This window comes from Sminthopsis crassicaudata, chromosome 3 (genome assembly GCF_048593235.1).
Source record: "Sminthopsis crassicaudata isolate SCR6 chromosome 3, ASM4859323v1, whole genome shotgun sequence".
Lineage (NCBI taxonomy): Eukaryota > Metazoa > Chordata > Mammalia > Dasyuromorphia > Dasyuridae > Sminthopsis > Sminthopsis crassicaudata.
In genome coordinates, this window is record NC_133619.1 from 47,118,488 (window position 1) to 47,134,056 (window position 15,569).

General features: G+C 40.4%; 1 protein-coding gene across 1 annotated transcript; it reads left to right on the plus strand.

Moving 5' to 3' along the window:
* Positions 1-4,380: 4,380 nt before the first annotated feature.
* On the plus strand, positions 4,381-9,848 carry LOC141564822 (uncharacterized). Its single transcript, XM_074307683.1, has 2 exons — positions 4,381-4,468; positions 8,388-9,848. Exon 2 carries the CDS (start codon positions 8,417-8,419, stop codon positions 9,269-9,271), a length of 855 nt encoding a protein of 284 aa, XP_074163784.1. The 5' UTR covers positions 4,381-4,468; positions 8,388-8,416; the 3' UTR covers positions 9,272-9,848.
* Positions 9,849-15,569: the final 5,721 nt, after the last annotated feature.

Genomic DNA, 15,569 nt, shown 5'->3' on the forward strand with positions numbered 1-15,569 from the left:
GAAATTTAGCCAGTACTGCATGTGTTTAGGAGAATACAGCTTAATTACAAATGCTATTGATTTCAATGAAGAGAAACTGTTTGTTTCAGTAATAAATAATGAAAGAATGGAAAAATTCATTTGTCCCTTGTTATGTTTTTCCGTCTCTTAATTGTCTTTAAGCAGCTGCTCATTGCTCTGAATAAATGTAAAACTGAACAATTGTCAGTAAGATAGAGAATTATATAGAATAAGGGGGGCGGAGCCAAGATGGCGGAGAAGAAACACACGACTCTGTGAACGTCCTCACTCCCTCACAACCAATTAAATAAATCAGCTTCAGAAAAAGCCCAGGACTGATAGATACAACAAGACTGGAAGCACGACTTACCAGCTGAAGAGAATCTGGAGTTTCAGCAGAAAAGGTCAGTTCCCAGGGGAGGAAGAAGAGAGGCCAGCACAGACGGCTTTAAAGCCTTTAAAGGTGTGAACTAATTACATGGGTACATAAATGCTTGGTCTCAAGTTCTGGCTCATAACATCTCCTTGTAGGATCAGAGCAATCCTACTGAACCATTGGATGATATCCATTCCAATGACTTAGCACCTTGTAAGAATCCTAACAAAAGGATGTTTGAGAAAAAGTGTGGATGGAGGTAAGGAGTGTTAAAGAAGTTACGAAGAAGAGGAGGAAGATGGGAAATTTCTTTGCTCTATCAATAAAAAAGCCATATTATCTCTCCTGGATTGGACATGAACCATAGAGGGGAAAAAAAAAAAAAATAATTGAAAAATTTTACATTCAAACATATTAAATTCCCCTTATCTATCTATCTATCTATCTATCTATCTATCTATCTATTAGGAAGAAATGTATTTTCTTCCTAATGGATACTCAGACTAGAATTTTACAATTTCAGAGTCGGCGATGTTTCTCATGTTTGGTAAAGATGCACGCTAGGGGGAAAATGGCAAAACTGTTTATTGAGAATTAGTGGGAAATCGTTTGAAACCCAATGAAGGCTCAGGGCCTTGGGTTCAGGAAAGTAAGTCAGGAATAAGCTTCCTGTCTCTGCATGAAGAATGCTATCTGCAATGAGAGAGCTGATTGGAGGGAAGGAAATGATATCATAGGAAAATGGAATGTGATGTCATGATGACCTCACAAAGCATTATGGGGATAAAAGACCAGGAGTCCCAAGAGCCGTGCTCTGTGCGGGAGAGAGAGCAGGCGAGATAGGGAGTGTGAGAGTGCGATATTGAGCGGAGATAGAGAGCGCCAGAGCCCAAACAAGAGACAGCGATAGATAGAGAAGAGAGAGGCGGAGGAGAGGAGAGAGTGATAGATAGAGAGGAGAGAGGCGGAGGAGAGGAGAGAGCGATAGAGAGAGAGAGAGGCGGAGGAGAGGAGAGAGCGATAGATAGAGAGGAGAGAGCGACAGAGAGGTATCACCTCATACTTCACCACCTAAGGGACTGCCTTGGCATCTCGGAGAAGCTCTTTCAGGTAAGAGACTCCATCATACTCACTATTCTGGAGGGGGGACAGCCGAATATGTCTAGGAGAAGGAATGAGGGAGTTTGTATTGGGGGGGGGAGATATGTATGTTTGTGGGAAGTCACTGGATCTATTCTCTCCATACTGACCTTCACTTGCTAGTTGGTCAAAAGTCAATTGTGTATTAACTCCTGTTTCCCTATTGCACTGACTTGAATCCTACATAATTCATGATACTCCAAAAGCCACAACAAGTTTGTCTAAGTTCTAAACATGTCCTAGCTATGGATTTCCAATCATTAGGGGTTAGGATTTCATAAGAAAAATTATCTAGTAACATCTTAACATAAGATGATGGGGCCCCATAAAGAGTGATATCTTTCTTCAAATCCTTAATTTTATCCACATCAGAAGGAGTGTATCTTCTCCGTTTTTGACCTGAGGAGTCAAGCTCTCATCACAGGGAATGCATCTATAACATCCCATATATTCTGTCCTTCTCCCTTAGCCTTAACCATTGCTTTTTCTAATTTTGTCATAGGCTGCTTCACAGGCAATTCTGTTTGTGTCACTGCCTCTTCCCCTCCTCCTCTTTCCTCTACCCATGAAGGGTTAATTGAAGGAGGAGGAGATGGGAAATGCTCCTGTTGCTCAGCATTGTACTTAACTCAATTTTTACCTGACTCATCCTTTTCACCTAGTTTCGTTGGATGATCCTCCTCCTGTTCTTTCTTCCTTTTCTTTAGTCTAACACTTTGTAAAGCCACTTGAATTAAATTGTATGTATGAAGAATATCTTTCGAAATAGACTTTGGATTGGAATTGCAGTGTTCACCTACTTGCTCTCCTACTAATTCCCATTCATCTAGATCCAATTTTTTTCCATACAAAAACAAGGGCATATGACCAGCACAGTTTCTAAAAGTTCTGCGATCTCCTTCAAAATTATAATCAGTGCTTGGCTTTTCATAACTTGACAATGCTCTCTAAACATTTTCCTTCAACAGAAACAGAAGGCTATTTTCTAAACATCTGCCCCATTGAGTTGAAATTCTACATTAGCTCTTTAGCCAAGTTTCCTTGTTGTACTCACCCTAATTTCTGGGTCAGAGAGACTTTTCCATTGGATCCAGATCAGAGGTTTTTTCCACCGAACTCAGGATCCTGTCTGCCCCAAATTAGGCCCCAACATGTCATTTTCTGTTCTTTAAATGGTAATTGTTCTCTGGGCTCGGATTTGTTGGGGAGGTTCTGGAGGCAGCCTTGCTTTCAGTTAAGTGCCAATAATCACCTCTTGCAGCCAAGAGTTACAGTCCAGATCCTTTATTGTACCCTTCCAAATCCTGAATCTTTTTCTGTGTCCACTTCACTTTCTTAGAGGCCTATCTCTCTCCTTGATTCCCGAGAGCTCTTGTCCATATTCTCCAGCCAGCACAAATGTCAAAATGGGAATGAATCAGACTCGGCCTCCAAGAGTATGGGATTGTGGGATTCTACCTTCTGAATCTCCGGAAACTCAATCCTAGTTCTGAATGTCCTGGAAGTCCATGAGCAGGCTGTTTCTTTAGACTTGTGAATCTCCTGGACTTGTGAATCTCCAGGAATTCTGAATCTCGCCACTGAATCCTGGCTCTGAATCTTCTCTCAGAGAGTGGACCTGTCCTTTTCTATGGTCTCTAAAGACATGAACTCTAATGTGTGAACCAATGAGAGAACTCCTTTAAAGGTGTGAACTAAGTACATGAGTACATAAATACTTGGTCTCAAGTTCTGGCTCATAACATCTCCTTGTAGGATCAGAGCAATCCTACTGAACCATTGGATGATATCCATTCCAATGACTTAGCACTTTGTAAGAATCCTAACAAAAGGATGTTTGAGAAAAAGGTGTGGATGGAGGTAAGGAGTGTTAAAGAAGAAGAGGGGGAAGATGAAAAATTCTTTGCTCTATCAATAAAAAAGCCACATTATCTCTCCTTGATTGGACATGAACCATAGAGGGAAAGAAAAAAAAGCTGAATTGAAAAATTTTACATTCAAACTATTAAATTCCCCTTATCTATCTATCTATCTATTAGGAAGAAATGTATTTTCTTCCTAATGGATACTCAGACTAGAATTTTACAATTTCAGAGTCGGCGATGTTTCTCATGTTTGGTAAAGATGCATACTAGGGGGGAAATGGCAAAACTGTTTATTGAGAATCAGTGGGAAATCGTTTGAAACCCAATGAAGGCTCAGGGGCTTGGGTTCAGGAAAGTAAGTCAGGAAGAAGCTTCCTGTCTCTGCATGAAGAATGCTATCTGCAATGAGAGAGCTGATTGGAGGGAGGGAAATGATATCATAGGAAAATGGAATGTGATGTCATGATGACCTCACAAAGCATTATGGGGATAAAAGACCAGGAGTCCCAAGAGCCGTGCTCTGTGTGGGAGAGAGAGCAGGCGAGATAGGGAGTGTGAGAGTGCGATATTGAGCGGAGATAGAGAGCGCCAGAGCCCAGACAGGAGACAGGGATAGATAGAGAGAGAGAGAGGCGGAGGAGAGGAGAGAGTGATAGATAGAGAGGAGAGAGGCGGAGGAGAGGGAGAGAGAGAGGGAGAGAGGAGAGGGAGAGGAGAAGAGGAAAGGGAGAGGAGAGAGTGTGCTGTAGAAAATAGAGTTAAGAGAGGAGAGAGAGTGAGGGAAAGAGAGGGTGAGGGAAAGAGAGAGTGGGGAGAGAGAAACAGTGAATAAAAAGTGTGAGAGAAAACTGAGAAAGGTTGTGAGAGAGTGTGGAAAAAGGGAAAGAGAGGGAGAGGGAAAGGGAGAGAGAGAGGGAGAGAAAGAGCAAGAGAGGAGAGAGGGAGGGAAAGAGGAGAGAGAGAAAGAGAGTGGGAAAGAGAGAGAAAGGGAGAGACAGAGACAGACAGAGGGACAGAGAGGTATCACTTCTTACTTCACCACCTAAGGGGCTGCCTTGGGTTTTGCATCTCGGAGAAGCTCTTTCAGGTAAGAGACTCCATGATACTCACTATTCTGGAGTGGGGACAGCCGAATATGTCTAGGAAGAAGAGTGAGGGAGTTTGTATTGGGGGGAAGTATGTATGTTTGTGGGAAGCCACTGGGAGTAGAGATGAATGAGAGAGACATTGCTTGTGACAGCAATAGGAGCTGGACAAGATGCTTGTGGTCTGTCCTCATTGGGGGAGCAGCTGGGATACATGGGAGAACTTAAGGGAGACAACTCTTCTATAGACTCTGAGGAGATTACTCAAACCATCTGAGACTCACCACAAAGAAAATGGCTTTTTGTTTGTTGTTAATCTGAAGAAGCTCCTCGGTTCTTTAGAATGATGTGGGCCTGGGAGTCTGGATGACTGCGTTTCAAACTCAGTGTCCCTGAGGCAAACCATTTCCCATTTGCCTCTGTTTCCTCACAGGGTTGATGTAAGGATCAAAGGAGATGTATAGGGGGAAAGGCTATGGAGTGCAGTGCAGGTGGCACAAGGGAGAGGTTTGCTCTCTCTCTCCCTGATGTGACCCTGAGACTGCCTCCAGGTCTTCATTTAGAGCAATAGCCCCCCATTGGGGGGATTCAAGTTTTCATACATTTGAGCAACCTGTGTTCATTAAAGCCTAAATGAGAAAGGAAGGAATCGAACCCCCAAAGAATTGATTTCAAGTCAACCCCATAACCTTTATGACTTTCTTTAAAAGATGTGAGTAGCAATCATTACATAAATCACAGATTTAAGCCCCTTATATCTTCTCATGCCATGAGAGATGTGGGGATCCCTTAGCTGGAGACGAGATGAGGCAGAGCAGTATCAAAGATTTTAACTTTTTTTCTGACAATTAACCTTCAGACAAGTACTGGAGCCTACCTATCCCACAAAACTCCAAACCATATTTTAAATTCATAGAAAAAGTTCTCTGCAAATCTCAAAAGGAATATATATTCCCTTGCTTGTTTTAATTGGAAGGGGGGGTGGAAAAGATTGTTTATCCTACTTGTAGATATCCCAGGTAGGTATGGAAAATCCTTTTCTCCCTGTGCTTGGGTAGCCAATCTGTCATTTCTTCTTAGAGCTGGTATGTTTCCAGGCACTGAAAGGGTTAAGAAAGGCTATTCCAGGGTAGAAGCTTTCAAGGTTAGGGCTTTCAAGGTGCTCAATCTTGCCCTTCAGGCCCACATTGTAGTTACTACTTTGTCCCCTTAGATCTTGTGGATTTGAGTGAAAGACTATGAGTAAATGTTAAGGGGAAAGAAGAAGCAGGGATGGGAACCCGTGGACTGTAGGCCTGACCAGTATATAGGATATTGTCCATTCAAAGAATATTAGAATTTTCAGAAATTTTGTGCCCTTGTTTTTGAGCTTTAAAGCTTTCTTCTTTATTTTTCGAACTTTAAAAATTCTTCTTTATACTGACAATTTGCCTACAAAGTTTCAACCTCTATTTCTTCCATAGTTGTTAAAAGGAATTTCTCAGTTGCTGACTTTGGATTACTTTTAATGGGGAGGAGAGGGGAGAGATGGAATGGGAAAAGGAGGAAACAGGGAAAGGGACCTCTAGAAATGGATCATTTTTTATCAAAACGTATTGGACAATGAAAAGCAATAGCTGACTTGTGTCCAATGAGAGATTAAGTCTTTTTTGGGCTGCTTGATACTCCTTTAGCTGGGAAGATGGGATGTTGGAAGCAGAGTCCTCAGTACTTATTTGATGACAGTATTTTTCCTCAGGAAATTCCTGGAATTCATCATGGTGCAAAGAAACCAAATTATTTCCTCAGGCTGAGGGTCAATCACTAAATAAATAGCAATGATTATTCTTATGTCAGTCACTGTATTCAATAAGACACCACCCCCAAATTCATCTTAAGAGAGAGGGCCAGAAGTACACAAACTAGAATATGCCAAGTAAATACAGAGTATATAAAAAAATGTCAGAAGGCATAATCCTAATGGAACAATGAGGCTATCAGAAGAGTTTAGGACAGAGGTGTACACGGTCACCAGGCTGATATCTATGGGAGAAAAGAAGGGAAAAAACAAAAACAAAAAACAAACCAAAAAACTCCTATAGTAAAAATGTCACCTAGTAAGGAATTAAAAGATGACTAAGTCGTTGGAAGACATGTGGGCTGAGCTAAGGGAAGAGTAGTGGATGACTGAGCCTGCAAACCTGGCTGACAAAAAAGGGAATTTCAGAAGAGAACAGAGGGTAGGAGAAAAAGAACAGATTCTGTTTTGGACATCTTGAGGATCCAGTGCAATTGGCCATCTGGTTCAAAATGTCCATTAGATATTACATGGGAATTGGGGGAAAGAGCTCAAGAGAGATTGAGGCAGGATGAATATCCCTGGCCGTGGTTTAACCTGTATATGTTTGTATCCCGACATAGAAGAATGATACTTGTAACTGCTTAGGACATTCTCAATATTCTGGCTGTTGGACGGAATATACATGGCCAGGGGATAACGAATGTGCGTGAAGTATGAAGGAATAATATCTTTTTTTAAAAAATGATGACAGGGAGTGAGACAGGAATGGACTGGGAAAAGGGAAAGGAAAAAGTGGAGTGCTGCAAATTATGTGCCATAAGAAAAAGAAAAAAAAAAGGCTTTTTCATTGAAGAAGGAGAGGAGAGATTGAGAGAACATTAGTCTCATCAGAAGTGGCTCAAATAAGAGACATCATAAATACTCAATAGGTGTATGGAAATCTATCTTAGCCTGCAGGAAAATGGGAGGGCTATAGAATATGGGAGAGGGGTGATAAAAGAAGAGAGTCAGTGGTCAATAGCAAAACATGTTTGAAGAGAGAGTGAAAGGAGAGAGAGAATAAATGAGGGGAAAGCAATAGTAATAGTAAAAGCAATTTTTGAAGTGTTTATCTATTGGAATATCATTGTTCTCTGGGAAATGATGAGCTGAATGTTCCCATGGGGGGGAAAAAACCTGAAAAGTACTCCACGAACAAAGCAAAATATGCTGTATATGAAATGATAGCAAGGTTCTAGGGAGATCAGGAGTAAAGGATTTTAATGGTTCTCACTCACAAAATCTTGTACAACTACTCTAAAGGACTTATGATAAAAAATCTTATTCATTCACAGAGAAGGACTGATTATGTGTGAATACAGATTGAAGCATTCTCATTTTTTTCTTAATCTCTCTATTTTTAAAATAATTTCTCTTCAGTGTTCTATTTTCATTAAGGTGGGAGGTCTATGTTTTTTCACAAATTTATGAAAATGTTTTGGATAATTTCATATGTGGTTTCTTAATTTGTGGATGGGGAAAGAACCTACAAAGCAAACATCTTTAAAAAATCTTTACATTAAGAAATGTATAAGAAAAAATTTTAAATGTAATGGGCTCAATATTAAATTAATTGAAATTATATTCAAAAAGGGATCATTCACTTTTGTCCTTTGGAGGATATCATAGTAACTTTGCATTTCACTTAGTAAAACTCAATCCAATGAGAATGTGAGAAATCAGAGTACAGAGAGTTTAGGAGAGAGAAAGGGGAAAGAATAAGTAGAGGCCACAGTCAATAAACATTTCTTATCTAGAGTGGGTCAAGCTCCATAGTAAGCAGTGGGGGGATACAAGAATTGCCCAAGCCGGGCCCTGGTTTGAAGGAGTTTCCAGTATAAGGGGGTGATTCCATACAAACAACTCTGTACAAATAAGTGGTTTACCAGAAAAAATTGGAAGTAATGAAGTTGTCTCTTGGGGTTCCTCCAAGTGTGTGATAAGGGAGAGCATAGGCAAGAGCACATTGATAAAGGTCCAGTTGCCCACCAAAGGCCAGGAATCACTCCTTGGCCAATCATAATCTCAGAGCTGCTGCTCTTTGCTACCCACAATTCCTGATTCCTTCACCTTTGCTCATATGGTCCCTTCTTCATTCACAGACTTGGTCGAGGAGCAACAGGCAAAAGCAATGAGACGCTCAGGTCCCCGTCACCGTATTTTTGCCTTGTATTTGGAAAATATTCAGCAACCCTCCGACCTCAGGAGCCAGGGGCACAATATTCCTGTGAGCTCACCAAGGAAGGAGAGGAACGCTGGGGCCCCTTGGTGGATGAGACATTTAGGCTTTGACATTCCTCCTAAGGCCCTGGCTCTTCTTTTGATTTTGATTAATCCACCCCCTCGTTCTGCATCCCGTGCTGAAACAACACACAGAGCTCCAAACAGGAACAGCAAAGTCCATCCTATTTTCACAAATGATTCAGAAACTTCACCCAAGGCTGTCCCCAAGGCCCTCACCTCCACCATCAGGCCTCAGGAATTATGCTCTGAAAAAGCCGGTCCCAACCACCCTGAAAAATTCAGTGCATTTAAGAAACTAAGATCTAAAGAGGAAACTGCCCTTAGCCCTCTCTCCAACAGTACCCCACTGGACCCTGTCTTTCGCCTTCGGGACACCAGTACACCAAAATGTGTTCGGAAACTTGCTGCAGAAATGCTCCAAGAAGAATGGTCTTGTCCAGAAAATGCTAATCCCCCCAGCCCTGTCAGAACCAGTGCCATTAATATAAGATCTAAAGTACAGCCTATCTCCAACCCTGTCTCCAGCACTATTCCAGAGTGTAGCTACAAAGATGACTCAGAAATGATACTGGGAGAATGCTCCAAACAACAAAAATCCACCCTATCCCGCCTTGCCAAACTCATTACAACTCAAAAGAGGAGGGGTAAAGTGAACCCTGCCTTTGTCATCCACTCCCATTGTTCCCCAAGGTGTGTTCCCCCAAATTCCTCCCAAACAACCCAGGGAGGCCATTCTGGCTAACAATGCCCCTTTTGGGGTTTCTTTAAAAAGTTTCTTTCTTTAAATGGAGGAGTCTAGAAGTATCATCAAAAATATGCTAACTTCCTGCACTGCCTATTTTGCCCACAGGCTTGACAAAATTATGCTGCCGATCAAATTTAGACATTAAAATAAAAAAAAAAAAATTGGGGTAGAATGGAGGTCCTTCAGACACAGCCCCAAAGATGGGAAGAAAGCCATTGGACTGAGGATTTTCCTGTCTGAACTATCATCACTAGGCTAAATCCACCGAAAAAAGAAGTGGGGACCCTTGGCCTGGCTAGGTATTGGCTGGAGCTTCAGCAAAAACCACAGACACTTTTATCTCACAGTCAAATCAAGTTGAAGTTGTGAGCCTCCTGGAGAATAAGTGAAGCTGGGCTGATTAGGATGGCAACAGCTGGGCCACTGAGGACCTGAGGAAGTGGCCCTGACAAGAAGGAACCACACCCTGGTGGGAGCAGACGCAGGGGCTGGGATGCTATTGGCTGCCAGTACAGAGTGCTGGTACACCCAAGAGGGGATGCTCTTGGTTTGTGCTTCTGGGTCAGAGAGTTTGGGGTTTCTGGACAGAGGGCACATCTGAAGAGGAAGCATGAGGAACCATCCCTTCACAACACAAGTAGAGGTCCTTAAAATAGTATAAAATCTTTTTTAAAAAATGCACCAGCTAAGAAGAATCCCACCATAGGAACATTATGGCAACAGGGAAGCCTAGAGTTCATTTTAAGAGGACACTTAAGTAAAAGAGCTTTTATCTCAAAGAGTAACCTGAAATGGCCCCAAACCCAAAGAGAAAGTATACAACTCAAACAAGAATTTAAAAGTCAAATGAGAGACACTAAGGAAAAACTAACCAAAGTAAAAAAAAAAAATAAAAATCCGTGCAAGGAAAACCAAAAGCTTATGAAACAAAAAAGGAAACCAACTTGGAAAGGAGAAATAGTCTCAAGATGAAAATAATTCTTTGATAATGAGGATGGAGCAAGTACAAGACAAAAAAGTTAAGACAAACCAGGAAATAACAGAAAGGATAGATTTTAGAGATTCAAAACAAAGAGAACCAAATGTGAAATAAAAGTTAAAAAACAGATCTGGAGAAGAGATTTAAGAAGAGAAAATTGGACTGCCTGACAATTGTGACCTAAAAAAGAACCTTGAAACAAAAATGCAAGAAGTAATTTAGGAAAATTGTCCTGGGGGTGGAAGAGCCAAGATGGCAAGAGAGGAGACATGACTTTATCAGAGCTCTCACATATCCCTCAAATTAACAGCAAATCGAGCCTTTGATCTGGTTTTGAAGTGACAGAACCCACAAGTATTTGCAGTGTGACATATTTCCGCCAGAAGATAATTTTAAAGATCTCCAGAAAAGGTCTGCTTCAATTGACCACTGTGGGAAGTAGGCCAAGCACTGGTAATGCAGACCTCCCCCCCCTCCAGGGTGGTGTGGGCTTCAGGCACCAAGGAATCTAGCAGGAGGAATCTATAGCAGTGCTGGCTCCTCTGTCCTTGTTACAAGCCGATAAATCAGCATATTAGCTGGAAAACATCCAACACAAATGCAAAAGGCAAATCAGCCGCTAAACCCCAGAATATCTTGGGCCCTGGCCATGCCCAACTAGCACCAGAAGTTAGTCAGCACTGACCCAACTTAGCCTAATAGAGGAAGCTTGGACAATCCCCCCTTTATCTAAAACAGACCTCAATCTTAAAAAACAATAAGCAAAAAGAACTCTCAGCATAGTTTTTTATGGAGAAAGAGAACAAGAGATTTCAAACTCTGAGGACACTAAAAGCAGGTCATCTCCAGATGAGATCCCAAAGGATGATAGGAATTCGTCCCCATCTCACAAGCCTCTCTTGGAAGAATTCAAAAAGAAACTTGAAACGAGAAGAAAGATAAGGAAAGGAAATGAAAATTTTGCAAGAGGGTTTCAAAAAGAAACATTATCTAAAGAAAACGATTTACCATATAGATTTAATGAAATGGTAAAAGCCTATAATACCTTACAAAATAGATTTGACAAAATAGGAAAAGAAAATAACTCCTTGAAAAATAGTTTCTGGGGGGCGGAGCCAAGATGGCGGAGAAGAAACACACGACTCTGTGAACGTCCTCACTCCCTCACAACGAATTAGTTAAATCAGCCTCAAAAATAGCGCTGGACTGATAGAAACCACAAGGACTGGAACCACGACTTACCAGCTGAAGAGAATCTGGAGTTGCAACAGAAAAGGTCAGTTCCCAGGGGAGGAAGAAGAGAGACCAGCACAGACGGCTGGGTGCTCACATACTGCACCAATCGAGCTGGGAAGGGCTCTGGGATCAGAGAAGCCACTGATATAAAGGAATCTGGCACAGGCCGTTAGCTCTTCTCTGCTTATCATATAGCAGTTCAGAAGAGAAAGCTAAAATACTTTAAAAAAACTCAGAGAGATTAGATTTTCCCTGGACCCTGGGGGTGACTCAGGAGATCTCAGCACCAGGGGGTGTGGCCTCAGCTACCACCTGAGAATAGTTAAGAGATTGACAAGTGGGTGGATACGGCCCAAGGCAACACACATTGCCTAGCTTAGCTGGAGGGAGTGGAACTCAGATCCGGAAGTCCCAGAGAAGCGGAATCTTTGAACTAGGGACCTCGGTTACTGGCAGACACTTCTAGTTTGAGCACAGGGGCTTCTCAGGTCACCTGCTGCAGACATCCACGCCCCACCTGGACTCATAGGCTAGGCTTTGTGCCATATTTACTGTTCAATCTCAACCTCAAGGAAGCCACTAAAACACAGCGCCCTCGGGGCACAGCAGTGCTAATCACCTCTGAGGCACTTCCAGGGAGGGGGTGGGGAACTCTCTCCCAGAGCTCTCTCTTAGCTCAGGCGCAGGAGCCGCTGCATCCATCCAGTCTGGGAGGAAGCTGGTAAAGAAGTAAATAAATAATTTCCTACCCCAGGGACAGACCCCAAAAGATATTTTAAATAAGAACAAAAAAGCCAGAAAAACCATAGATTCCTTCTACACAGAGAAAGAGCGGGTATCCAACCCCCAGGAAGTTAACAGCAGAGAGACAGCAGATAACAACCTAAAAAGGAACGATTCCTGCCCCCCATCACATAACTCTCTCCTAGATGAGACTATTAAAAAGTTAAGAAAGCTTGAAGAAAAATGGGGAAAGGAAAGGGAAGCTATGATAGAGAATAACAACGTCCTGAAATTGGAGTTGGAAAAAATAAAGAATTCACAGGAGATGCAGGGAAACAAAATTTGTGAATTAGAAAAGGTTAAAAAATCACAGGAAAGTAGGATTTCTGAATTGGAGAAGATAAAAAAGTCTCAAGAAATAGAATTTCTGAATTGAAAAAAGAAAATAATTCTCAAAAAAAAAATTAGGGAAATGGAAAAAAATTCAATAGAGCAAAATAATTCATTTAAAAACGAAATTGGGCATTTACAAAAAGAACTAAAAACTGTGAAAGAAGAAAATAACTCCTTAAAAGTCAGGATGGAACAAATAGAATTGAATGATTCACAGAGAACCCAAGAATCAGTCAAACAAAACAAAAAAAAAAAAATGAGAAGCTGGAGAACAACGTCAAATACTTACTGGGAAAATTTATAGACCTGGAAAATAGATCTAGGAGAGATAATCTGCGGATAATTGGACTTCCAGAAAACTATGACCAAAAAAAGAGCCTAGATTCTATTTTACAGGAAATTATCAAAGAGAACTGTCCAGAGATAATAGAAACAGAAGGGAAAGTAGATGTGGAAAGAATTCATCGAACTCCTTCTGAAATAACCCTAAAAAAAGAACACCACGGAATATTGTGGCTAAGCTGCAGAATTACCACACAAAGGAGAAAATCCTGCAAGCATCTAGAAAAAAAACAATTTAAATACCAAGGAGCCACAATAAGGGTCACTCAAGATCTGGCTGACTCCACATTAAAAGATAGAAGGGCCTGGAACCTGATATTCCGTAAGGCAAAAGATCAAGGACTGCAACCAAGAATGAACTACCCAGCTAAGTTTAGCATCTTTTTCCATGGAAGAAGATGGTCATTCAATGAAATAGAGGAATTCTATATGTTTCTAAGAAAAAAAAACAGACTTAAACAAAAAATTTGATCTATATCCACAAGACTGAAGAGAAACAGAAAAAGGTACACAGAACCCTTGAGAACTGTAACTCTGTTGTGGGTATATAAAAAGTACTCAAGGATAATTTGATTTTACTGATATAAAAGAAAAAAAGGGGTGGGTAGTAAAGAGAAGTAGGTCATTTCAGAAAAAGGGGAAGGAATGATAAAAAGAGGGAAACTACATCCCAGGAAGAGGCATAGAAAATACACCATATCTGAGGGAATTTAGTGAGGGGGAGAATCATTGTGTGAATCTTACTCTCATCAGGAGAGGCTCAAAGAGTAAATAATTAACATATTTGTTTTTCAGAGAATTTTCTCTCACCTCATTAAAAGGGGGGAGAGGAAAAAGGAAAAGGAAAAGGAGAATAAGTGAAGGGACTTGGAGGGAGTGGGGAGGGATACTAAAAAAAAAAAAGGGGGAGGGTTGTGCATCACAAGGGGGGGTCTGTAAATTAAATATTGGGGAGGGGGATCAGGGGGGTCAAGGGAAAAAGCATAATCTGGGCATAATATGATGGCAGGAAATACAGAATTAGTAATTTTAACTGTAAATGTGAATGGGATGAACGATCCCATCAAATGGAGACGGATAGCAGATTGGATCAAAAATCAGAACCCTACAATATGTTGTCTGCAGGAACCACACTTAAAGCAGGGAGATACATACAGAGTAAAGGTAAAAGCTTGGAACAGAGCCTATTATGCTTCAGGTAAAGCCAAAAAAGCAGGGGTAGCTATCCTTAACTCAGATCAAGCAAAAGCAGAAGTAGATCTCGTTAAAAAAGATAAGGAAGGACTATATCCTGCTGAAAGGTAGCATAAATAATGAAGCCATATCAATACTAAACATATATGCACCAAGTGGTATAGCATCTAACTTTCTAAAGGAAAATTTAAGAGAATTGCAAGAAGAAATAGACAGTAAAACTATAATAGTGGGAGATCTGAACCTTGCACTCTCAGATTTAGACAAATCAAACCACAAAACAAACAAGAAAGAAATTAAAAAAGTAAATAGAACATTAGAAAAACTAGGTATGATAGACCTTTGGAGAAAACTGAATGGCAATAGAAAGGAATATACTTTCTTCTCAGCAGTTCATGGATCCTATACAAAAATAGACCATATATTAGGACATAAAGATCTCAAAATTAAATGTAGGAAGGCAGAAATAATAAATGCCTTCTTCTCAGATCACAATGCAATAAAAGCTACATTCAGTAAAAAGTTAGGAGTAAATAGACCAAAAAGTAATTGGAAACTGAATAATCTCATCTTAAAGAATGACTGGGTGAAAGAGCAAATTATAGAAACAATAATTTCACCCAAGATAATGACAATGATGAGACATCATACCAAAATCATTGGGATGCAGCTAAAGCAGTAATAAGGGGAAATTTTATATCTTTAGAGGCTTATTTGAAGAAAATAGAGAAAGAGAAGATTAACGAATTGGGCTTACAACTTAAAAGGCTAGAAAAAGAAACCCCCAACCAAATATTAAACTTGAAATACAAAAATTAAAAGGAGAAATCAATAATATTGAAAGTAAAAAAAAACTATTGAATTAATAAATAAAACCAAGAGTTGGTTTTATGAAAAAGCCAATAAAATAGATAAACCTTTGGTAAATTTGATCAAAAAAAAGAAAGAAGGAAATCAAATTGATAGTCTTACAAATGAAAAGGGGGATCTTTCCACCAATGAAGAGGAAATTAGAGAAATAATAAGGAGTTACTTTGCCCAACTTTATGCCAATAAATTTGATAACTTAAGTGAAATGGATGACTTTCTCCAAAAATATAGGCTCCCTAGATTAACAGAGGAGGAGATAAATTGCTTAAATAGTCCCATTTCAGAAAAAGAAATAGAACAAGCTATTAATCAACTCCCCAGGAAAAAATCCCCAGGGCCAGATGGATTCACATGTGAATTCTACCAAACATTTAAAGAACAATTAGCCCCAATGTTATATAAATTATTTGAAAAAATAGGGGATGAAGGAGTCCTACCAAACTCCTTTTATGACACAGACATGGTACTGATACCTAAACCTGGTAGATCGAAAACTGAGAAAGAAAATTATAGACCAATCTCCTTAATGAATATTGATGCTAAAATCTTAAATAAGAT